The sequence below is a fragment of the Ovis canadensis genome, chromosome 3, assembly GCF_042477335.2.
Source record: "Ovis canadensis isolate MfBH-ARS-UI-01 breed Bighorn chromosome 3, ARS-UI_OviCan_v2, whole genome shotgun sequence".
In the NCBI taxonomy this organism is placed as follows: domain Eukaryota; kingdom Metazoa; phylum Chordata; class Mammalia; order Artiodactyla; family Bovidae; genus Ovis; species Ovis canadensis.
In genome coordinates, this window is record NC_091247.1 from 199909458 (window position 1) to 199936171 (window position 26714).

The 26714-nt window shown below is 38.9% G+C and overlaps 1 protein-coding gene across 2 annotated transcripts in view; it reads left to right on the top strand.

Annotated features, from left to right (window-relative positions):
- The window catches only part of GYS2 (glycogen synthase 2), a 58393-nt gene that overhangs the window by 19664 nt on the left and 12015 nt on the right, over nucleotides 1-26714 (top strand). For both annotated transcript variants that reach the window (XM_069585563.1, XM_069585564.1), the window contains exons 4-11: nucleotides 1557-1739; nucleotides 3567-3711; nucleotides 7147-7264; nucleotides 7447-7567; nucleotides 11107-11213; nucleotides 12386-12445; nucleotides 14816-14894; nucleotides 16073-16186. In XM_069585563.1, coding sequence (XP_069441664.1) covers nucleotides 1557-1739; nucleotides 3567-3711; nucleotides 7147-7264; nucleotides 7447-7567; nucleotides 11107-11213; nucleotides 12386-12445; nucleotides 14816-14894; nucleotides 16073-16186 — 927 coding nt within the window. The remainder of the gene's footprint in view (nucleotides 1-1556; nucleotides 1740-3566; nucleotides 3712-7146; nucleotides 7265-7446; nucleotides 7568-11106; nucleotides 11214-12385; nucleotides 12446-14815; nucleotides 14895-16072; nucleotides 16187-26714) is intronic.

The following is a 26714-nucleotide window of genomic DNA, read 5'->3' on the forward strand; positions in this document are numbered from 1 at the left end:
AGGATGGCAGTAGGATTTCTTCACATTCCTTGCATTACCTCAAGATGATTATGCTTTGCTTAAAAATCAAAAAATTAAGAGTATCTCTGGCAAAGTGGGACTGTGTTCTAAGAATAAATCACGGAGCTGTATATTGGCTGTGTGTCCCCTTTACCAGTATAACTTCTTTCTGACGAAGCCAACAGCCATAAAGGGCGTGTAGGTTATTACAAGATATAAAATACAGTTTGTGAATCTTTACTGCTTATCTAGTTTATATATAGTACTGTGTATCTCTTAATCCCATACTCCTAATTTATCCCTACCCACCACTGTTTACCTTTTGGTAACTCTAAGTTTGTTTCTATGTGAGTGTGTTTCCATTTTGTAAACAAATTCATTTGTGAATTATATTTAAATTTCCCTTAGAAATGATACCTCTGTCTGATTTACTTCACTTAGTATGATCATCTCTACTGCATCTATGTTGTTGCAAATGACAGTATTTCATTCTTTTTATGACCGAGTAATATTCCATTGTATAAATACACCATGTCTTTATCCATTCATTGGCTGATGGACATTTAGGTTGCGTCCAGGTCTTGGGTATTGTAAATAGTGTTGCTATGAACACTGGGGTGTGTGTATCCTTCCAAATTAGAGTTTTCATCTTTACCAGACATATGCCCAGGAGTGGGATTGCTGGAGTGTATGATAGCTCTATTTGTAGTAAAACAAAGTAACTTTAAGGCTAAGAAATTGGTGCCTTGCCTAGTGTTAGAGTTAGACCTGGAATTAGATCTGGGTCCTCAGTGTGTTACTAAATTTCTATTTGACTCTAAGCAAATCTCTTTTTCTCCCAGTCCCATATTCTTAAAATAATAACATACAAATGCTGCTACTGCTAAGTCGCTTCAGTCGTGGCCAACTCTGTGCGATCCCGTAGACGGCAGCCCACCAGGCTCCCCCGTCCCTGGGATTCTCCAGGCAAGAATACTGGAGTGGGTTGCCATTTCCTTCTCCAATGCATGAAAGAGAATACAAATACAAATAAGATATATTAAAAATAATATTAATAATATAAAATAATGATGTATATAATAATAATATATCAGCTAAAATGTTTTTGGCTCTAAGTAGCAGAAAATCCAAGTAAGACTGACTTAAAACATGAAGTCATTACTTTTAATTTAAAAAAGAAGATTGTAAGTGGCTTGTCCCAAGTGATTCAGCTGTTCAGTGAAACTTCTAAAATTTTATTGCTATTAATCATTCATTCATTCAATGATTATTCATTGATCACCTACTGTACATTTATTCTAGGAGTTCCCTCTGTGAATGCAAAAATAAATCTGATCCATATTGAAAAAGAGGATTAAGCCATAAACATATGGCTTTAATGAACAGGAAGCTAAATTATAGAAAACCCTTATAGTTGCTAAATCTGCATGGTTTATATTCAGATTCCTTTTAATTGTACTAAAATTTACAAGCATAACAACTTTCCTTTTTCTGTGGACTATGAGTAAGATCAAACTTCATCCTGAACTTTTCTACAAGCTTCTTGTCTGACCTAGGTGACGGACCATGCTGATGGGAGACACGTCATTGTCCAGTTCCATGAATGGCAAGCTGGGATTGGACTGATCCTTTCTCGAGCTCGGAAACTGCCCATTGCTACAGTCTTTACCACCCACGCCACCCTGCTTGGGCGGTATCTCTGTGCAGCTAACATCGATTTCTACAACCACCTTGATAAGGTAATTAGCTCTACCACCCTCGCCACATTTCTTTCCGACTCTTGAAGCTGAAGGATGGGAAGTATTGATCTTCACCTTTCATCTGTCATCCAGATGGCAGAAATGCCCTTTTGACCAATCAATATTCATGACACAGCTTCCCCTGAGTGGACTGAGAGCTCATAAAATTTAACTTTGTTCAGAGTGCAGCCGAGTGTAGCGGGGACAGGCCAGATGTCTGTCCGCTTTGAAGTAACAGACCCAAGATCCAAAGGGGCCTGGAAGACGTCAGCCACTGCAGCCCTGAGGTTGGGCTGCTTGGGAAATGCTGTGAGGACCCCAGGATCCTCACACAGCTCTGAGTGGCAGGTACCCCACAGGGATGCTAGACATCCGCTTGTACTATGAGCCTCACTTCCTCCATCCTCCAAATGAATGAAGGTCAGATTTCTGCTGTAACTCTGCAGTGAGTTATAGGTGGAGTTTTGTGGGGGGTCCAGTTAAGACAGAGTTACCAAAAACAGGAATGCAGATCCCTGGTGATCAAACAGCTGGGTTTGCTTATCTTAGAAGACTGCCCTATCCTATGATCTAAAGTCATTCAGTTTTGACTTCTTTCTTCCGGTTTTCATCAGTTCAGATTAATGTAACTATGTTTTTCATATTCTGTCAGTAGTAGTGGTCAAGCGACCAATATAACATTGCAAAGCAATTATCCACCAATTAAAATCAAATAAATTTTAAAAAATATGTAAGGAAAGAATGTAAAAAAGTTAAAATTCAAAAATCATGGTTAAGCACTTGAGTAACATACAGTCAGGAGTTTTGCAGATGGTGTCTATTGTCAGTCAAGTCAATTTAGCATTTTAGAGTTTTGTCTCACTATTGGGAACATTAGGAAGTTGAAAAATTGACCCCCCCTCCCGTTTAAAAAAATTCTAGGAGTTTATGCAATAGGCTGCATACTTTTCTGAGTGTATTTTTGTGCCTATTTGTAATACATGATTAATACTACTCAGATAATGAAAACAGAAAGTTATGCCACCATCTCAGAGGGATTTTGAGTGCAGGAAAGTTCTTTTGGACAAAACTTAACATTTGCAAAACAGTGAATGGTCCTAAGGAGAGCTTGCCTATAAAAAGGTCAACTGAACCTGAAGGTCAAATTGTAAACATAAGATGTATATTCAAAATAAAGTCACCAAGGAATTCAGAAAGGTCAAGAGGTCAGGGAGATTTCCTAATAGTAGACTAATAAGGGCAAACCAGTGATCTGTGATAAGCTCAACCACCGCGTTTCCTGGAGAAGAGCAGGCTTTGATGTTTGTGAAAGAGAAAATATTACAGAGACATAGCGAATATTTCAAGTACATCAAATATTTCACTTCAAAATACTTACGAGCATCAGTTCAGTTCAGTTCAGTCGCTCAGTCGTGTCCGACTCTTTCAACACCATGAATCACAGCATGCCAGTATATAGCAATTAATAAAAACAACTAATAATATTCATCAGGTTTTATTAGTTGTTTTTAAGGAACAAAATCATAATATATAGTTATATATCAATATTATAACTTTATCCTTTCAATAAAAAGTCAGTGTTCGTATCACACTGCCTTCAAATATGATTGCATGTCTCCCCAGCTTAAAGTAAAAAGCACTCTTTGTAAGCATAAGTAGCTTTTTGTTTCAGTGATGGGTTTAATAAAAATTTGTCACTTCTTTTCTGTGGTCATAAAATTCCACATAGCCGTAAGGAAAAACAGTGGGAGAAGTATGTGATTTTGCTTTGCTTATGTAGAAGAATTGGTGTAAGCAAATGCCTATGTGTGTGTTTTGTTTTCACAGTTTAACATAGACAAAGAGGCTGGGGAAAGGCAGATTTATCACCGGTATTGCATGGAGCGCGCTTCCGTCCATTGTGCTCATGTTTTCACCACAGTTTCTGAAATTACAGCAATCGAGGCAGAACACATGCTGAAGAGAAAACCTGGTAATTATTATCCCTGAGTTTTTCACCGATCTGTGATAGTTTTGAACAAAAATGCATAAAATAAGAGGAAAACTGCACTATCGCTACTCAAATCTTTATACATATTCGAATTCTCATTTTCAGTAGCTTTGTTGAACACTAAGCTATATCTGGAACATAATAGTATACAATCTGTGCTTGTTAAATAGTCTGTGTTTAAAATACTCTAATTCTGAGCTGGGCTGTCATGATGACTTCCTGAGTTTAAGCAAGCTGAGTTGACTTCTCTATTTTAAGAAAATGAATGTCAGGAAAATATCAGAAACGTGCGTGAGACTTCACCAGTCCCACATCTTAGAACATTGCCTCATTGGTCCTGGTTAGTAGAAACCTGTTGTTTTACTTCTCCCAAGATTTTCTTGCAAGTTTTTCTGGGAACTAGCCCCAGACCCATCCCAAGGTTGCAATGCCAAGAGGTATGTTCATAAAACATGACCCTGTCACCTGGCCACAGCTGGTTGGTCCAGAGGTGGATACCTGGTATAAGTTGGCTCAATCAGAATGGTTTCATAATGAGTCTAAACAGATGAGTTTGTTTGAATAGTCTTCTATAACAGAAGCTTGGAAGCTGTTGGTAGTGTCCACTTCCTATGTTGCATGAGATACAAAGAAAGATAAGCTACAGTGAAGTAAATTAAGAAGCAGAAACAGATTGAGAGAACTCTAGATTCTCCATAGTGATTTAGACCATGGTTTAAATTTAATTCCTGAGGCCCAGCTACATCTTTGCCATCAGACACTCCAGCATCCTATTAATAATTCCTCCTTGTAATAGTTAAATCAGTGTTAGTAGATTTCGCTTGTGCTGTGCTTAGTCACTCAGTCATGTCTGACTCTTTGAGACCCCATGGACTGTAGCCCTCCAGGCTCCTCTGTCCATGTGGATTCTCCAAGCAAGAATACTGGAGTGGGTTGACATGCCCTCTTCCAGGGGATCTTCCCAACCCAGGAATCAAATCAGGGTCTCCTGCATTGCAGGCGGTTTCTTTACCAGCTGAGCTACCAGGGAAGCCCAGGTTTCTCTCGCAACAAAACAGTTCTAATTAATACATTTTCCTTGCTTAATTCCTGTGGTCTTATCTCTAGTTAATTAATCTTTCTTTTGTATACCAGTTTAACATCTAGAGAAAGCATTAAAAAGTTCTACATAATTACAAAGGAAGCAAGTAATTTGAATAGTGGCACCTGAAGATCCTGTGCTGGTCTTTATTCTTTCCAAAGGTTCTCTTGAATCCACTTTACTTCTCACACTCGTGTCTCTTGCCAGAGTTTGCTTCAATATGCTCACTTGTTTCTTGGATGTTACTTTTTTTTCCCTGTCATCAGTATCCTTTTCTGTGCTTACAAAAATGCTTTGTTTTTTCTTATTCTGAAATAAAAATTTCTCTTAAGACCACTACCCTCTTAGATGTCTGCATAATCTCATCTTTCCTCCTGCTATCAAGTATTTTACAAAAATAATCCATAGTTTTTCCACTTAGAGCCTTTCAACTTTAACTTCCAACTTCCAACACTTGATCTAAAATTGCTTTTTCAAAAATCACCAGGTTCACAATTCTGTAACTTTTTTGTTCCTTGACATTCTTTGGCAATTAAAGGTGGCAGATACCTCTGTCATTCCTTATTTGCATGACATTGCACATTCTGAGGTTTCTCAAATATTCTTTTCTAGTGTCTCAACAGTTTCTCTACTAACTTCTGTCTGTTGTTTTTGCTGCTTCTAAATACAATAACCCATGAATTCAACTCAGTAGGTGATTTCCATCATGTATTCTGAGCAGTCTTTATCTTTCTTGGCATAGACCAATATTCTTAAAAACCAAAAACGTCTCCCTACCCAAGCAACAAAATCTTCTAGGCAGAAAGAATCAGTTATGTGTTGGAATAAAGGACTACTTTTCCAATATTCCTTATGGACAGAACACTCTTCACACATTTGACTAAAATAAAATGACAAGAGGTAGTTTAACATGGATGGACTTAGAGGCTGTCATATGGAGTGAAGTAAGTCAGAAAGAGAAAAACAAATACCATATATTAATGCACATATGTGGAGTCTAAACAAATTGGTATAGATAATTTTATTTAGGAAAGAGAAATAGAGACACAGACATAGAGAACAAACATATGGATACCAAGGGGGAAAGGAGAGGATGGGAACTGAGGGATTGGGATTGACATATTTATGCTACTGTGTATAAAACAGATGGACTTCCCAGGTAGTCCTAGTGGTAAAGAACCCACTGGCCAGTGCAGGAAACATTCGAGACCTGGGTTTGATCCCTGGGTCAGGAAGATGCCCTGGAGGAGGACATGGCAAACCACTCCAGTATTCTTGCCTGGAGAATCCCATGGACAGCGAGCCTGATGGGCTACTGTTCACTGGATAGCAAAGAGCTGGACATGACTGAAGTGATTTAGCGCACATGCACGTATACAATAGATAACTAATGAGAACCTACATGAATTCTACTCAGTGCTATGTGGTGATCTAAATGGGAAAGAAATCCAAAAAACAGGGGAGATATATATATATATATATAGCCGATTCACCTTGCCATACAGTAGAAACTAACACAACACTGTAAAGCCACTTTACGCCAATAAAAATTAAAACAAAAAAGGAGTTCGTTTAGCACACAGCATAGTTAAGCGTAAAACAGGTGGACACAGACAGCATGGCCTTTACCCATGTGTTCTGGAACAGATTCTGGAACAACTCTGTGTCTCAGTGTCTGCCTCTGAAATATCACTTTGCTCCACTGGTTGTTGCAGGGATTAAATGAGTTACATTACAAGGCATTTAGAGCAGTATCTAATGCATAGTAAGTGATCGGTAACTGAAAACTCTTAACAATGACTATTTTTGCTATTGGTCTATTACATAATACCCATTACTCAATGCTATTTCAGTCAGATCCTCCTGATTTTCTATGTCAGCGATTCATTATGGATTTTTATAAACTTCCGCTTCTATGATAGTCAGAAACTAGAAATGTTAATATACACCTAACTTGTTGTTGTTGTTGTTGAGTTGCTAAGTCATGTCCAGCTCCCGAAGCTTGCACAAACTCATGTGCATCGAGTCGGTGATGCCATTCAACCATCTCATCCACTGCCCCCTCCTTCTCTTCCTGTCTTCAATCTTTCCCAGCATCAGGGTCTTTTCTAATGAGTGGGCTCTTCGCATCAGGTGGCCAAAGTATTGGAGCTTCAGCTTCAGCATCTGTCCTTCCCATTAATATTCAGGGCTGATTTCCTTCAGGAGTGATTGGTTTGGTTTCCTTGCTACCCAAGGGACTCTCAAGAGTCTTCTCTAGCAAAATACTGTTGTTTTGGCAGTGCTGCCCTCTCTCAAAAGAGATTTTTCATGAGGATTTTACTTTGCTTTTCCAGATGTAGTTACTCCAAATGGCTTGAACGTTAAGAAATTTTCAGCTGTACATGAGTTTCAAAATCTCCATGCTATGTACAAGGCCAGGATCCAAGAGTTTGTTCGAGGTCATTTCTATGGGTATGTTTTTCTATATTAAAAAAAAATTACCCTGTGATGTTAGGGATCTGGGGTATAGAGAAAACAGGGTTGTTAAAGTAAATATTTATCTTTCCCAGTCGCCTTTGTACTTTAACAGAACTCGTGTGTACATTTTGTTGCTGTTGCTTTCTTTCATTGGAAACTGTTTTGTTTTGTTTTAGTCATCTGGACTTTGATCTTGAAAAAACGTTGTTCCTCTTCATTGCTGGGAGGTATGAGTTTTCAAACAAAGGAGCTGACATCTTCTTAGAATCCTTATCCAGATTAAACTTCCTGCTGAGGGTAAGAATGCTCTAGAACACGAAACAGTGCTTTTGTAGGGAACTTTGTTCTGTGGAAAGTAAAGAATTTCCTGGCTTTTTAAAAAAATATATGGTTTTGAAGACTTAAAATGATAGCTTTATTTTTAAAATGCTTTTGGTCTTTCAATTATCATATTTAAAATGATAAATATGATCGCCACACTCTTTGCTCATGTATTTGTCTAGGATGTCAGGTATTTTTTAAAGACAGCTACAAACTTATCATGTTATATTGGGTATATAGCCAATATAATAGTATGGTGTTTTTTTTTTAAAGAATCATAGAAGCAAAATTTTATTGGAAATGCACCCCAAAGGACATTTTATGTTAATTTAAAATGTTTTCAAAATTCTACTGATATATAGTTGATTTACAATGCTGTGTTAGTTTCAGGGGTATGGCAAAGTGATACAGTTATGCGTGCTCTGTTGCTTCCGTCGTGTCCAACTCTTTGAGACCCTAGGGACTGTAGCTCACCAGGCTCCTCTGTCCATGGGATTCTCCAGGCAAGAACACTGGAGTGGGTTGCCATGCCCTTCTCTAGGGGATCTTCCTGATCCAGGGATCATCCCAGGACTCTTGTGTCTCCTGCATTGCCAGGCGGGTTCTTTACACTAGCGCCACCTGGGGAGCCCTGATTCAGTTATACATATATATAAATGAATATATTCATTTTTCACATTCTCTTCCTTTATATGTTATATATGTGCCATGTTTTAAGCTGACCACATAGCATCCTCTTTCCCACCTATCCCCCAAGAGTTTGTAAACAATTGAAAGATACAGAAAAATCAAGCAAACAGAGAGTAAAGAGAACAAAACTTTGCCTTTTTAAAAGTCGATAGATTTAATGCACTGTGGTGACCTGAATGGGAAGGAAGTCTAAAAGGGAGAAGATATTTGTATATGTATGGCTAATTCACTTTGCTATACAGTAGAAACTAATACAACATTGTAAAGCAACTGCTGCTGCTAAGTCGCTTCAGTTGTTTCCGACTGTGTGTGACTGACTCCATAAACGGCAGCCCACCAGGCTCCCCCATCCCTGGGATTCTCCAGGCAAGAATACTGGAGTGGGTTTATAAAACAATTATACTCCAATAAAAATTAATTTTTAAAAATACTATAATGGGAGATATGGCTTGGTTGCATGGCATAAATGGGCTTCCTAATATTGGGCCTTGGTATTAAATTTTGTGGTATTAGACATCTGATCACAGACAGCCCTGGCCATTTCCATCCCCTCCAACCAGAAGCCTTCAGAAAAACATGTGCGACATGACTGACAGCCAAGCAGTTGCCCTCGTAGAATGGGGCGGACACACACAAACTCTGTTCCTCTCCCAACTCACTAGCCATGCCTCTACTCTGAGATCTGAAAGCCTCCAGCCATGAAACTAGGAGAGGTCCCACCACACAGAAACACAGAGGAGTTTCCCACTCCCAAATACGGAATGATTTTTTGCTCAATAGGTTCGATTTGCTCAGAATCTTAAAATAGGTTGTGAACTGTTGTTGTGTGAGCATGTTCAGTCATGTCTGACTCTTTGTGACCCCGTGGACTGTAGCCCACCAGGCTCCTCTGTCCATAGGATTTCCCAGGCCAGAATACTGGAGTGGGTTACTCTTTCCTTCTCCAAAGGATCTTCCCGACCCAGGGATCAAACTCATGTCTCTTGTGTTTCTTGTATTGGCAGGTGTATTCTTAAAATAGGTTCTGAACTAATCCAGCAATAAAACCTGTGCCAATGGAAGGACTGCATCATAGATACTGATGAAAGTTATTGGCTTATATTCTTGTCCCATCATACAAAAATATAGAATACATAAGGATAATAGAAGAGATCAGTGTAGAAGTCTAATTTCATTGAGATGCTGAGGCAATCCAAAATTTCCTGAGCTCTGTATTACTTTCCCATTCAGTTTTTATTTCTTGGATGTAGATTTATCACTGTCTTAGCCCAGATATTCCTGGGTGGTTCAGAGAGTAAAGAATCTGTCTAAAACGCAGGAGAGACAGGAGTTGCAGGTTTGATCCCTGGTCAGGAAGATCCCCTGGAGAAGGAACTGGCAACCCACTCCAGTATTCTTGCCTGGGAAATCCCATGAACAGAGGAACCTAGCAGTCTACAGTCCAAAGGGTGGCAAAGAACCAAACATGACTGAGAGGCTAAGCACATACACTGTACCAAGTATTTTAAGAGGTTACTAAAATCACATTAGTAAACATCCATGCTTATAAAATAGGGTTGAAGACCAGAAAGATTACTCAAGAATAAACTGGAATAATCTTATTTCACAGTATTTTCTGATATGTATCTATTTAACAAGCTTTATAGATGGACTCACAGCTATATAAAAATGTCATGTCTAGAGACATTATTAATTTATCCATACATTTATTAAATATTCGCTTTATTTTTAGATGTGAAGAAAAAGTGAATTTCTCTTATTCTAGACATCAAAGATAATTACAATCCTTGGAGAAATCAAAATAAGACATTTTCTTTCCATATAGTACATTTAGTTTTTAATGAAAGCACACTGCCTACTCCTGGGGTGTTTCCTGTTTTATGGCTCCTGTAGATGTTTTGAATAGAATATAAGGTCCCAGAGGGCAGAGACCACAGATTAGATGATAGTGCCCCACATTCAAGAGTCAGTCATTTCAGAATATAAAAGCATTCATCAGTTCACAGTTTTAAGTAAGTTTACGCTTTCATTCCCACAGTTCTTTGGCATGTCATTTCTTTCTGAGAAACTTCAGGTCAATAATATTTTGGAATAGGAAAAGTAAACAGATTGTAGAGTCAAAAAACACCAGTTTAAAAAAACAAAACAAAACATTAGTTTGACTCCCAGGTTTGCCAATAACCTGTGATAGGAGCTCAGAAGAAGAATCAAAACTCTTGCGCCTCTCTTTTGAAATTAATGATGAGAGTGAGAGTTAGGCTTGGGTTAACTTATGTGTTTAAAGCACCCAACACAGTAACTGCTACACCAAAAGTTCTGAGTACCCATTCTGGTTCCTTTATGGTTGAAAAAAACAAAATGCAACATCATGAGAATCAAGACATTTAATGGAAAAATGTTAATAATCTGCTTGTGCAAATCCATGTAAATTAGCTATAAGACGTAGAGTAAACCCAAACAAAATCCTCATTAACTTTCCAATGTGGAATTTTAACATTTGTGTTATCTTTTATGTTATTTTTTAACCACGGAAAACCACAGTGATATCAGTAGCAATTGCTATATATTTTAGATGATGGATGTGATGAAATTATTCTGGGTGGATTTTTAATTGTTAATTGTCAGATCTTAGTTGAACGTCATATTTAAATTTTCTGAAGAAGCTTAAGACAGTGATGTATAATTTCTTTGTCAGTCATAAATAAGTATTCTTATTCTCTCAAGATGTTTCAAAGCACTATTTGTCACAGTTTAAGGTCCAGCTGTCACATGGTTTATTTTATCTTTGATAGCTGACTCTGTTGTGTTTTCTAACCCCTCATTAGATGCATAAAAGTGACGTCACCGTGGTGGTGTTTTTCATTATGCCTGCCAAGACAAATAATTTCAATGTGGAAACCCTGAAAGGCCAGGCAGTGCGCAAACAGCTATGGTAACCTCACATCTTGTAAATATTCTCAAGCAATAGGTGTAAAGGGATTTTTTTAAGTGCATGATTTATGATCTATTTCCTTGAACTATTTTTTCCCCTTAAGATTATAATAGTTTACATACTACTCAGTTCTCTTCTCATTGGGTTCCTTTGTTAAATTTTGTCATGTCTATAAAACTGTGTTCGTATAAAAATGTTGGAACGAGCTACTGTGGAAGGATCAGGCCTTTGTAGAAATCTTTAAAGATGGGTCAGATATTTTAAAAATTTATTATGGAAATGTTAAAACATATGCCAAAATAACGAAATTAGTATCGTGCTTCCCCTCTCCCCCGTAGGCCAGACTCAACAATGATAAATGTTGACTTAAAAAATAGTTGCAACCTAAAAATTGAAAGTTATGTTTTATTTGCTGGGAATATTTAAAACTTTGAGCCCGTGAGACAGCATCTCAAGTAACCCTGAGAGAACTGCTCTGAGGAGGCCAGGAGAGGAGCCAGATTATATAGAAGTTTTGCAACAAAGGGCAGGTAGTCTGAACATCAAAAGATTATTGCTAATAAGGAAAATCAGATATCTCCAGTTAAGGAACTTGGTGCTTTTCTTTGTATGGGAAGATGCAGGAGTCTGGACTCACTGAAAACATTCCTTTGATAGAAACCTCACCTATTTGAGGCTAGTATCCAGTGTTTTTCACATTCTGAGCTCCCTTGGGACTCACAGTAGGTAGTGACTGCAGTCTGATAGCTGCTAGATGGCAGGTATTCTTCTCCTTCCTGAGTTTCCTTAGGGCTCACCATCTCACACTGGGACCGCAACTGCTGATGTCTGTGACATCCTTGTTTACTGATACGGCAGGAAATATTCCATTTCTCATAAACAAATTCCTCATATTATTTGGGTACCTACACACACTTCCTCTCCCTTCCCCCAACCTTCTCCTGATTATCATCAAGCCAAAGAAAGTTACACTCCCCACACTGGTAAGGGTGTTCAGTTGCCTCAGCTCTAGAGGTGTTCACTCAGGCTAAACTGGCAAATAAGGAAAGAATAAGAGAGGTTATATAAAAGAGACCTGCAGTTTCAAAGAATGCATTGACAGAACACCATCGTGGCAAAGAAAGACTTAAAGGGTGACATTGTTTGAGTTGTGTATCTTTCTGTTCACACAGGGACACTGCACATTCTGTGAAGGAAAAGTTTGGAAAGAAACTGTATGATGCATTATTAAGGTAGGAGCTTGGAACACTACACCGCTCAAACATTCAGGGCTTTACTATTGAGATAAGTATTTAGACACTATCCTTATTTTGTTCCAAATATAAAAGAATTAATAGCCTTTGAAGATTCTTCAAGCCAGGCTTCAACAGTACCTGAACTGTGAACTTCCAGATGTTTAAGCTGGTTTTAGAAAAGGCACATGAACCAGAGATCAAATTGCCAACATCCGTTGGATCATAGAAAAAGTGAGAGAGTTCCAGAAAAGCATCTACTTTTGCTTTATTGACTACGCCAAAGCCTTTGACTGTGTGGATCACAACAAATTGTGAAAAATTCTTAGAGATGGGAAGAGCAGATCACCTTACCTGCCTCCTGAGACATCTGTATGCAGGTCAGGAAGCAACATTTAAAACTGGACGTGGAACAACAGACTGGTTCCAAATAGGGAAAGAAGTATGATAAGGCTGTATATCGTCATGCTGCTTATTTAACCTATATGCAGAGTACATCATGCAAAATGCCAGGCTGGATGAAGCACAAGCTGAAATCAAGATTGCCAGGAGAAACATCAATAACCTCAGATACGCAGATGACACTACACTTATGGCAGCGAGCAAAGAAGAGCCAAGAGCCTCTTGATGAAACTGAAAGAGGAGAGTGAAAAAGTTGGCTTAAAACTCCACATTCAGAAAACTAGGATCATGGCATCCAGTCCCATCACTTCATGGCAAATAGATGGGGAAACAGTGGAAACAGTGTCAGACTTTATTTTTGGGGGCTCCAAAATCACTGCAGATGGTGACTGCAGCCATGAAATTAAAAGATGCTTGCTCCTTGGAAGAAAAGTTATGACCAACCTAGACAGCATATTAAAAAGCAGAGACATTACTTTGCCAACAAAGGTTCTTCTAGTCAAGGCTATGGCTTTTCCAGTAGTCGTGTATGGATGTGAGAGTTGGACTATAAAGAAAGCTGAGTGCAGAAGAATTGATGTTTTTGAACTGTGGTGCTGGAGAAGACTCTTGAGAGTCCCTTGGACTGCAAGGAGATCCAACTAGTCCATCCTAAAGGAGATCAGTCCTGGGTGTTCATTGGAAGGACTGATGCTAAAGCTGAAACTCCAATACTTTGGCCACCTGATGCGAAGAGCCGACTCATTTGAAAAGACTCTGATGCTGGGTAAGATTGAGGGCAGGCAGAGAAGGGGACGACAGAGGATGAGATGGTTGGATGACATCACTGACGCAACGGACATGAGTTTGAGTAGGCTCTGGGAGTTGATGATAGACAGGGAGACCTGGCATGCTGCAGTCCATGCTGTTGCAGAGTCGGACACGACTGAACAACTGAACTGAACTGAAGATATGTTGCATCATATGAGCAGGCTTTGTTTAATCCCTCATCTGACAAATATTTGTAGACAGTTGTACAAATGAGAACATAGTTAAATACGTGGCTAAGTTATCTGTGTGTGAACTCAGTCACTCAATCATGTCTTACTTTTTGCGACACTTTGGCCTGTAGCCCACCAGGCTCCTCTGTCCTGAAAACGGGATTTTTCAGACAAGAATACTGGAGGAGGGTGCCATTTTCCCTTCTCAATCCAGGAATCGAACCCAAGTTTCCTGCATTGCAGACAGTTTCTTTACCTGCTAAGGCATCGAGGAAGCCCACAGATAGGGTCTCCTTCAATGGAATTCTCATTGAGAGTTAATATGTCAGTTTGAAGCTGTGGAAGATTTCAAGTCAAAATATATATTGACATATTAACATATATTTATTAATGAACATAGTAGTTAATGTGAAGTAACATTTACTTAAGTAATATACATTACCTAACGTATACTTAGTATACATTGAGAAATGTATACTTAGTATACATTGAGAAATGTACACTTAGTATACATTGAGAAATGTATACTTAGTATACATTGAGAAGCTTGCCACAATGAGAAGCCCATGAACTGCTATTAGAGTAGCCGCCACTCATTGAAATGAAGAGAAAAACCCGCACAGCAACAAAGACCCAGCACAGCCAAAAATAAATATACAATTTCTTAAAATATCAACTTACAGATGGAAAAGTTATGGCCACTGTAGAACATAGTACTCACTTCCTATAATTGTTAAAGTAGGCAAAATATTATGAAAGTATCCTCCTGGTCATCAACAGTAATGTTTTAAAAGTTAATTTCAATTTTCTTTTGTGCTAGCAAAGGTATTCTTTTATCAAACTTCTTTGCCCTTTGGAATTTGTCTGTGAGCTTCATCAGGAAACTATGTATGCCTTACATTTATTTTTAAATTGCTTGAAATGGTGTTTGACGCACTGGTTAGTGCTAGCTGTTTTATTTTGATTTTTAAAACTATTTTCCCCACAGAGGAGAAATTCCTGACATGAACAATATTTTGGATCGAGATGATCAGACAATTATGAAAAGAGCTATCTTTTCAACTCAGGTAATAAAGGAAAAAATGCCCATTACTTCCCATAATTGTTAAAGTCTGTTTAGATCAATATCTTAAGTTTTGAAATGGGCTAATTTGGGAAATTTTTAAACCTGAGAGCTAGAAAAGTCATCCTTAGGTATTTACCTAAAGGACACCTTTGTGGGTTCTTTTTCACCAGTGGTTTTTCAAGGCTCCTATAAACAAATCTCAAGGAACTCGTCTTCATATCTACTTTAAAAATTCATTTGGAACCTATGTGCCAATTGAAAAACTATGTATATTGCAATGACAAAAAAGAAGTGCCTAAAGTTTTCAAAAAGCATAGACTTTGGAGGCAATCTAGAGAAAAGGTGAATGTTTCTCAGTTGAGTGGAATTGTTAAAAAGGTAATTGTGTTAGCCATGTACAGCAATGCACAGGGAGGCACTGAAGAACAGCCCCCTGGTGGGAACCAGCAGAGTAGCTCACCTGGAGTTCCATTCTTATTCCAAATACTGTTAGTCCCCTACATATGAATGAGCTAATGTTCTGAGATGAAGTTAGTCTAGGTACCCAGCTAATATAATTGGTTATATAGTACAGTACTGTAACAGGTTTATAGTACTTTTCACACAAATAACACATAAAAACAAACACAAAAAATGAACATTTTGAATCTCACAATACAGTACCTTGAAAAGTACAGTAGGGCAGTCCAACAACAGCTGGCCTTTGGGGGCTGGCATCAAATGAACAGGCAAGAAGAGTTAGTGACTGGAGGAGGTAGAAGATGCGGGAGATGGAAGAACTGAAGGACCATCAGCAATAGGAGATGGAGGTCAAGCTGCAATTTCACCCACATCTGATGCTGACGGAATGTGCTTTTGCATCTTTTTGAAAATTCCCAACTTGAAGGTTTGTATGTTGGGGACTTACTGTTAAGTCTCAGGAGGCTTCAAGAATTCTAGGCTTTCCATAGGGTGGCTGCTGGTGAACAAAACCATCAGGTGTTCAGAGTATGGAAGGAAGTTCTTTAACCTGTTGTCTTCCTATGAAATACACAGACAACCCCTCATCCACTTTAGTGGCATCTCAGACCATAAAGGCATAAAGATTGGATGACATATTGCCGATGACCTATTGTTGAAATTAGTCACACTTAGTAATTCTTTTCCTGCACTGACATTTTCTTCCCTCTGCTCCTTCAGCGGCAGTCTTTGCCCCCAGTGACCACTCACAACATGATCGATGATTCCACCGATCCCATCCTCAGCACCATTAGACGTATTGGGCTCTTCAATAGCCGCACAGACAGAGTCAAGGTACAACTCGTTTACGCGGGACATTTCAAAATCATAGAGGACAGGTTTTTGAGAATTTATTAGAAGCATCCCTTGTTTGTTTTAACATCTACCGGAAATATTGTAAATGATACTTCTAAAGGAAAACTAATTCTGTTTCCTGTCTTGAGCAATTAAAAAGTGACTATGTTGGTATCATTCTTAAAAATAATTGAAGACTATTTATGGCTTTGAGTTGTAATGCAGCTTTCATTTTTATTGTAAAATACTGTCAGCAAGCATCAGGAAATGGCCTTATGTTTAATGAAACACATATGGTCTAAGAACTGTTTAATGAATGAATCTCGGAGATAGCATAAATTGTCTTTGTTTCTTCCTCATAAAGTTCAATTTAAGCGCATAGTATGAGAAGATTCAAGTTTCAGAGAATGTGGCTAATGATGGTTTTATATAATTTCCTACAGACTAATTTGTTCTTTTGACTCTTTGAGTTTCTCCAGTGATGAAGCACAGTGTTGAATAAATAAGACCTGGTTTCTGCTGCAATGGAGCTTAATCTCCATGACGTTTACTGAGGGTGTGTTATGTTCTAGGCATGGGGTTAGGTGTGGGAGACAGGGGTAAATGTGTTAACAGATCATAGCTTATTCCTACTCACTTCCATCGACCAGCATTCAAGACCAAGTTGTCACAAGAATTTACCAATCTTTTTGAAAGGAGGGTCCCAGTGTCCCTTCTTTCTTTTGCCTTTAGCAGATGATATGAATTCTAAATTCTTTCACAGTCCCTTCATACTGGCCTCACATCTAGATTTTGACTCATTCTCACTTTTTTTTTCCTTCAGATTGTAAGAGTTTTTCTGGGACCTTATTTCCTCCCACATTCTTAGGAAATGCACCCTGTTTATCCTTTTCTATATTGTAGGCTTACTAGCTCTTTCCCTTGCTGTTTACAAATATTTCTGAAATTTTTCCACATGAAAAAACAAGCTTTGCCTTAACTCTACCCCCTCTTGATGTTTTTAAATGTTTTTCTACTGTTCCCTGTAAAGTCTCTTGGGAAAACACAATCTGTTCGTAAATGTATTTCTCATCCTGCACTCAATCATTGACATAGGCATCAGTGGATGTCATGGAGACAAGTTAAGGGCCTACTGCAACAGTCCAGGTGAGAGATACCGAGGGCCGCTACCAAAGGCCTTCTCAGAAGTTCTGGAGAGGATGGAACAATGGAAGAAATGGTTGCCTGAAGAAAAAGACCATACTTAAGTCACCAGTGGACACAGAGTGAGAAAGAGGCAGAAGGCAAGGCTTCAGTATGTAACCCACACTTTCTAGAATCTAAGGAAAAGCTTTAAAAGGAGTTGGTTTGGGGACTTCCCTAGTGGTCCAATGGCTCAGAAACTGCATTCCCAATGCAGGGGGCCCAGGTTCATTCCCTGGTCAGGGAACTAGGTCCCACGTGCCGCAACTAAGAGTTCACATGCTGGAACTAAAGACCCAGTACAGTCAAATAAATATTAAAAAAATAAAAAATAATAAAAGAAGTTGGTTTGAGGGTCATATCTCAAATGAAGTTCAATTTTTCATAGATTGAGTTACATATGGAATATTCAAGTTAAGATGCTTAAGAGGTACCTAGAAAACATAGGCCTGGGGTTTATAAGGCCAGTCGTGAGGGGAGCTATCGGCATGTGGGCAGTAGTGAAGGCCAAGGAATGATAACCCTGACATATTGGAAGACTAGGTGGAATTAATGAAGTAAATATCGACCCAAGGAAACCTCAAGAGAGGATTAAAAGATGAAAGATTAGGGAAAGAAAGAGGAAAATATATAAGAAATCAAGGCAAGAGAAATTGTAATAATAGTAGAAAGAGCTCATAGTACAGCATTAGATGATCCATGCTGTTTATAAAATGTTCCATATTGTGTTAACCCTTTCATTCCAAACAATCTACACATAGACCCACATATATGTGTATATTGCCCTGTGCTATAGAATTATGGGTGATTTTTAGTTTTTCTTTTGTGTTTGTGAATTTCCAAATATTCAACACATAGCACACATATAAGAGCCAGCCTGCACATTTCCCCCTGGAAACGTAGGACTATTGCTGCCAAGACTTCACCATTCTTTACATTTTTTCAGCAGGATTTTGTTCACAGAGTATGTCAACACACACTTGTCATCATTCTCACGTAGTTTACTCCAGACTGCTCTTTCTCAGTTTTTTGTATCTTGGAAAGAAAATAGTGGGAGCGAGAAAGCATGTTATTTCCCCTTTGATTTCTGTTTTTCTCAGAACTTCTCATGTCAAGGTTCAGTTCAGTCACTCACTTGTGTCCGACTCTTTGTGACCCCATAGTCTGCAGCACACCAGGCTTCCCTGTCCATCACCATCTCCTGGAGTTTGCTCAAACTCATGTCCATTGAGTCGGTGATGCCATCCAAACATCTCATCCTGCCTCATCCCCTTCTCCTCCTGCCTTCAGTCTTTCCCAGCACCAGGGTCTTTTCCAATGAGTCAGTTCTTTGCATCAGGTGGCCAAAGTATTGGAGTTTCAGCTTCAGCATCAGTCCCTCCAATGAATATTCAGGACTGATTTCCTTTAGGATTTACTGGTTGGATCTCCTTGCAGTCCATGAGTCTTCTCCAGCACCACAGTTCAAAAGCATCAGTTCTTCAATACTCAGCTTTCCTTATCATCCAACTCTCATACCCATAAACGGCTACTGGAAAACCATAGCTTAGATTAGATGGGCCTTTGTTGGCAAAGTAACGTGTTTACTTTTTAATATGCTGTCTAGGTTGGTCATAGCTTTTTTCCAAAGAAACAAGTGTCTTTTAACTTCATGGCTGCCGTCACCATCTGCAGTGATTTTGGAGCCCTCCAAAACAAACTCTGTCACTGTTTCCATTGTTTCTCCATCTATTTGCTATGGAGTGATGAGACAGGATGCCACAATCTTAGTTTTTTGAATGCTGAGTTTTAAGCCAACTTTTTCCACTCTCCTCTTTCACTTTCATCAAGAGGCTTTTTAGTTCCTCTTCACTTTCTGTCATAAGGGTGGTGTAATCTGCATATCTGAGGTTATTGCTATTTATCCCGGCAGTCTTGATTCCAGCTTGTGCTTCATCCAGCCCAGTGTTTCTCATGATATACTCTGCATATAAGTTAAATAAGCAGGGTGACAATACACAGCCTTGATGTACTCCCTTCGCAATTTGGAACCAGTCTGTTGTTCTATGTTCAGTTCTAACTGTTGCTTCTTGACCTGCATACCGATTTCTCAGGAGGCAGGTAAGGTGGTGTGGTATTCCCAGCTCTAAGAATTTTCCACAGTTTGTTGTGATCCACACAGTCAAAGGCTTTGGCATAGTCAGTAAAGTAGAAGTTGATGTTTTTCTGGAGCTCTCTACCTTTTGATCTCTGATTCCTCTGCCTTTTCTAAAACCAGCTTGAACATCTGGAAGTTCACGCCTCACATATTATTGAAGCCTGGCTTGGAGAATTTTGAGCATTACTATACTAATGTATGAGATGAGTGCAATTGTGGGGTAGTTTGAATATTCTTTGGCATTACCTTTCTTTGTGATTATAATGAAAACTGACCTTTTCCAGTCCTGTGGCCACTGCTGAGTTTTCCAAATTTACTGGCATATTGAGCGCAGCACTTTCACAGCATCATCTTTTAGGATTTGAAATAGCTCAACTAGAATTCCAACACCTCCACTAGCTTTGCTTGTAGTGATGCTCCCTAAGGTCCACATGACTTCACACTCCAGGATGTCTGGCTCTAGGTGAGTGATCACACCAACGTGGTTATCTGGGTCATAAAGATCTTTTTTGTATAGTTCTCTGCATTCTTGCCACCTCTTCTTAATATCTCCTGTTTCTGTTAGGTCCATATCGTTCTTGTCCTTTATTGTGCCCATCTTTGCATGAAATATCCCCTTGGTATCTCTAATTTTCTTGAAGAGATCTCTAGTCTTCCCCATTCTATTGTTTTCCTCTATTTTTTTGCATTGATCACTGAAGAAGGCTTTCTTATCTCTCCTTGCTATTCTTTGGAACTCTGCATTCAGATGGGTATATCTTTCCTTTTCTCCTTTGCCTTTAGCTTCTCTTCTTTTCTCAGCAATTTGTAAGGTCTCCTCAGACAACCATTTGCCTTTTTGCATTTCTTTTTCTTGGGGATGGTCTTGATCAGTGCCTTCTGTACAATGTCACAAACCTCTGTCCATAGTCCTTCAGGCACTCTGTCTATCAAATCTAATCCCTTTAATCTTTGTCACTTCCACTGTATAATCATAAAGGATATGATTTAGGTCAAATCTGAATGGTCTAGTGGTTTTCCCCACTTTCTTCAGTTTAAGTTTGAATTTGGCAATAAGGAGTTCATGATCTGAGCCACAGTCAGCTCCTGGCCTTGATTTTGCTGACAGGATAGAGCTTCTGCATCTTCAGCTTCAACGAATATAATCAATCTGACTTCAGTGTTGACCATCTGGTGATGTCCATGTGTAGAGTTGTCTCTTGTGTTGTTGGAAGAGGGTGTTTGCTATGACCAATGTGTTCTCTTGGCAAAACTCTGTTCACCTTTGCCCTGCTTCATTTTGTACTCCAAGGCCAAAATCGCCTGTTACTCCAGGTGTTTCTTGACTTCTTACTTTTGTATTCCAGGCAAATATGATGATGGGGACATCTTTTTTTGGTGTTAGTTCTGCAAGATCTTGTAGGTCTTCATAGAACTGTTCAACTTCAACTTCTTCTGCGTTACTGGTCGGGGCATAGACTTGGATTACTGTAATACTGAATGGTTTGCCTTGGAAATGAGCAGAGATAGTTCTGTCATTTTTGAGATTGCATCCAAGTTCTGCATTTAGGACTCTTTTGTTGACTAAGAGGTCTGCTCTATTGCTTCTAAGTGATTCTTGCCCACGGGAGTAGATATAATGGTCATCTGAATTAAATTCACCCATTCCGGTCCATTTTAGTTCACTGATTCCTAGAATGCCAGTTGTCACTCTTGCCATCTCCTATTTGACCGCTTCCAATTTACCTTGATTCATGGACCTAACATTCAGGTTCCTATGCAATATTCTTCTTTACAGCATTGGACTTTGCTTCCATCACCAGTCACATTCACAACTGGGTATTCTCGCTTTGGCTCTGTCTCTTCCTTTTTTCTGGTTATTTCTCCACTCTTCTCCAGTAGCATATTTGGCACCTACAGACCTGGTGAGTTCATCTTTCAGTGTCCTATCTTTTTGCTTTTTCATAGTGTTCATGAGGTTCTCAGGCAAGAATACTGAAGTGGTTTGCCATTCCCTTCTCCAGTGGACCACATTTTGTCAGAACTCTCCCCTATGACCTGTCTGTCTTGGGTGGCCCTACATGGCATGGCTCATAGTTTCATTGAGTTAGACAGGCTGTGGTCCACGTGATCAGTTTGGTTAATTTTTTGTGATTATGGTTTTCATTCTGTCTGCCCTCTGATGGATAAAGATAAGAGGTTTATGGGAGCTTTCTGATGGGAGAGACTGACTGTGGGGGAATCTGGGTCTTGTTCTGATGGATGGGGCCATGCTTGGTAAATCTTTATTCTAATTTTCTTTTGATGGGTGGGGCTGTGTTCCTTCCCTGTTGTTTGACTGAGGCCAAACTATGGTAGGGGTCATGAAGATAATGGCAACCTCCTTCAGAAGGATTTGTGCACGCACTGTTGTATTCGGTGCCCCGACTCTGCAACAGGCCACTGTCGACCCACATCTCCACCAGAGACTCCTGGACACTCACAGGCAAGTCTGGCTCAGTCTCTTGTGGAGACACTGTTCCTTTCTCCTGGCTGCTGATATGCACATGGTTTTGTTTGTGCCCTCCAAGAATCTGTTTCCCCGGTCCTGTGTAAGTGCTGTAATCAAATCCCACTGGCCTCCAAAATAAAATTCCCTGGGGGTATTTTTCTGGGGGGAAGCAAGATGGTGGAGTAGAAGGACATGAGCTCATCTCCTCCTGCAAGAACTCCAACATTGCAACTTGCTGCTGAACAACCATCGACAGAAGAATGTTGGATCTCACCAAAAATAGATACTCCACATCCAAAGGCAAAGGAGAAGCCCCAGAAAAATGGTACGAGGGGTGAAATTGCATTTAGAATCAAACCCCAGACCTGCCAGAGACTCTTGGAGGGCTCAAACAAAATCTTCTGCACACTGGGACCCAGAGACCCCATAGAGACTGAGCCAGACCTGCCTTTGAGTGTTTGAGTGTCTCCTGCAGAGGTATGAGTCAGCAGTGGCCTGCCGTAGAGACAGGGGCTCTGGGTGCAGCAGACCTGGGTCACACAGTGTGTGGCATAAGCCCTCTTAGAGGAGGTCGCCATTAGCCCCACCGTAGAGCCACAGAGCAGACGACCCAGAAACTACAGAACAATTATACCAAAGAAATGCTCGCACTGTTAAGAAATTTCTAGGACTCACAACAGAATTCCTAACCTGGGGATCAGGCAAAGGGACTGAGAATCCCCAGGGGACTTGATTTCGGAGGCCAGTGTGATTTGATTTCATGTCATATCAAAATTTTGACTCTTCCTCTGATGACCTATCTGTGCTTGATGCTTATTATGTACAATAAATACAGACTGATATTTTTTTAAAAAGTATGATAACAGTGAGGCAATTCCTAGGAATGGACAAGTAACTTATTTCCTAAACGTGTGAAACATTTTCATATCTCTATGTAATTGCTGATATTTTTTCCCTCTGAAATAATCTTATTTCTGTTAATTGAACAATTCTTTTGGAATCCAACCTCAAAGTCATCTCTTTCTTATGCTTTTCCTTAATATACATTTACCTACTCCAGATAGAACAATTGTTTCCTTGTCTGTATCTTCTGCAATTATAGGAGTTATCACATTGAATTCTATATATTTTAATTTAATGTGTCCATTTCTCCAGCGACTGTGGGTTTTTTGAGCTGGTGATCACGTCTCATCTGTTTTCTCAGTTTTTGTCCTCTGAAAAGCAGATACCGAGACAGAAGTAGTTATGAAAACTTATTGACAGAAATGTCTGTGAAGGATAAAGAAGTGGAAAGCAAGAGCAGGCAGAGAGGTGCAGCCAGACACAAGGAAGAGAGAGCAAAATGGAAAGAAGAGATTGCTGTTTAGTCCCTCAGTCGTGTCTGACTCTTTGCCACCCCATGAACTAGAGCTCCTTAGTCTCCTCTGTCCATGGGATTTCCCAGGCAAGAATAGTGAAGCGGTTGCCATTTCCTTCTGCAAGGAATCTTCCCAACCCAGGGAACGAATCCGTGTCTCCTCTATTGGCAGGCAGATTCTACTGTTAAGCCACCAGGAAGCCCTAAATAAATCATATGTACCCTGTTTAGCAGGCTTCTCAAAGAAATCGTGTTTATGCAGTTAAGCTCATGAATATTTTCAGATATTCACTGTCTAATATAAGACAAACACACAGAAAGAAATAAAAGAATAGCCTCTTTTTACCTGTTTAAAATTTTTATTGCAGTATAGTTGATTTACAGTGTTGTGTTTATTTCTACTGTATAGCAAACTGAATCAGTTATACATACACATATATCAGCTCCTTTTTAAAAACTTCTTTCCCCATATAGGTCATTACAAAATATTGAGTAGAGTCCCTGTGCTATAGAATAGATACTTACTTGTTATCTATTTTATATATGAAAGTGGAAGTGTCAGTTGCTCAGTTGTGTCCAACTCTTCGCCATCCCGTGGACTGTAGCCCTCCAGGCTCTTCTGTCCATGGGATTTTCCAGGCAAGAATACTGGAGTAGGTTGCCATTCTCTTTTCCAGGGGATCTTCCTGACCCCTGGATCGAACCTGGGTCTCCTGAATTGCAGACAGATTGTTTGCCACTTGAGCTATCAGCGAAGCCTATTTTTTATATAGTAGCATGTATGTGTCAATCTACATCTCTAAACTTATCCCTCCCCACCTGAGCTCCTGGTAACTGTAAGTTTGTTTTCTAAAGAATAGCTCTAACAATATACATTCAAAGCACTGAGATAAACTTTGGTCAATTCAGAATTAGGTATTTTATTTTATTAACAGTGCTCTTTAAAAGTTTGACAGTATAAGTATCTATTGGATTACCTGCATGTTTATAGACGGCTATAGAGTGATTCTTAACTCTCCAACTGAATTGACAAGTTTTGTTTATATTAATGTGACCATTTGATTCAGGAAGCATTGCAGATAATTTTGAATCTGAATTTATCTTTGATCCTGCTCAGTTTTGAGACATAGTGCGAAAAGTCTGGACTGCAGATTTCAGATCTGGACCCTGTGCTGCCCACTGTGAAAGCAAACTAATTTCCAGGGACCTTGCTTCCCTCCCAGAATAAATACAACCTGACAAGTTTTTGTTGTATGTTGACTGATCCAGGTCTTGCTGTGAACCAGCTGCTCTGCTGGGGGGCTTTGCACACAGGATCTCATTTAATCCTCCCTGTGACCTTGGGCTGACCTCTAACATCCCTTCCTCTGCCCTGGGCTTCTGCCATTGGCTGTTTTAGGATGTAGAACAGCTGTGTTCTTATTTTAGTTGTGCTGTTATTCTCTTTGGCTGGGAACAAAACGAATGAGCCATGATGTTTTCATGTTTCAAAATGGGCTTTGAAGAGAACAAATTTTCCTAAGTTTGGAAATGCCAAAGCAGGCACAATGCCTTTCAAATCCCTCTTTGCTGCTGTTTGCCAACTGAGTACAGTGGGATTTGGGCTTGTAGACATAGACACAGTCAAGAGTCTGTCTCTTTGGGTCTCTTTTCCTAGCGCAGTACTTTGCATGTAATAGGAATTAAAATTATGTTTTGTGGAAGAAAATACTTTATTCATTTTCTTTGCCAATTTGTAACTCTTATGATTGAATAAACCATCATTTATAGGTACTAGTTTGGGACATTTTACCATTTCATTTCTTCTTTAGTGTTATATATCTCCTATTTATGGATCTATTGAGATATGCTTGCAAAGTCTTAGTTTCCTTATTTTTAAAACTAGAAATAAAATAAGGACAATCAGAATGTCTACTCTCCTTATCACACAATGTTGCTAAAATTAAATGAGGTAATATATGTGAAACTGATTTATAATATATAAAGTATTAGACAACTATTGTCATCATTATTGCTGTATATCCCAAATTAGGGTTCTTTTTTCTTCAAAGTAATCTCTTTGGAAGAATATACACTTATTTCAATTTTTAATTTCAACCATACAGCAAAGTGTTTCAGCTATATATAATATATATTCTTTTTTATTTTTTTCCACTATAAGTTATTTGTATTATAAGATATGAGTCTCATTTCCTGTGCTATACAGTAGGACCTCATTGTTTCCTTATTTTATATACAGTAGTGTATATATGTTAATCCCAGACTTGTAGTTTATCTCTCTTCCCCTCTCCCTCACTGTTTCCTTTGGTGACCATAAGTTTGTTTTCTTTTTTTTTTTTTTTCATAAGTTTGTTTTCTATGGCTATGAGTTTATTTCTATTTTGTAAATAAGGTCATTTGTACCATCTTTTAGATTCTATGCATATGTGATATCATATGATATTTGTCTTTATCTGACTTATTTCACTTAATATCATAATCTTTAGGTCCATCCATGTTGCTGCAAATGGCATTATTTCACTTTTTATGGAGTAATATTTCACATTTATCCATTTATCTATCAATGGACATTTAGGTTTCTTCCATGTCTTGGCTATTGTAAATAGTGCTGCTGTAAACACTGGGGTGCATGGTATTTTTCAAATTAGAGTTTTCTCCAGATACACACCCAGCAGTGGAATTGCAGGATCATATGGTTACTCTCGGAGAAGGCAATGGCACCCCACTCCAGTACTCTTGCCTGGAAAATCCCATGGACAGAGTAGGCTGCCATCCATGGGGTCACTAAGAGTCAGACATGACTCAGCGACTTCACTTTCACTTTTCACTTTCCTGCATTGGAGCAGGAAATGGCAACCCACTCCAGTGTTCTTGCCTGGAGAATCCCAGGGATGGGGGAGCCTGGTGGGCTGCCGTCTATGGGGTCGCACAGAGTCAGACACTACGGAAGCGACTTAGCAGCAGCAGCAGCATGGTTACTCTATTTTTAGTTTTTTAAGGGAAAATATTCTTGTTTGTAGGAAACACACACGTTAAGTATTTGTGGATGATGAGTATCTTGTCAGCAATTTATACTCATATGGAAAAATATTAATTCTCTTCACATTATACTTGCAACTTTTCTGTAAATTTGACATTATTTCAAGTTATATATAAACATGTTTACATATAAACAAATAAAAATATATAAAACATGCTATATATGAAAAATATATATATATAAAATTCTATTTCCCTATTTTATTAAAATTCTCACCAAACCAATTTTAGGTTACTTATCAGCCTCCCCTCATAGCTAAGTAAGTTATGAAAATTAAATTCTAATAAATGAATTAGAAAAATCTGATTTTAAAGTACTGTAGTAATATAATTTATATATGAT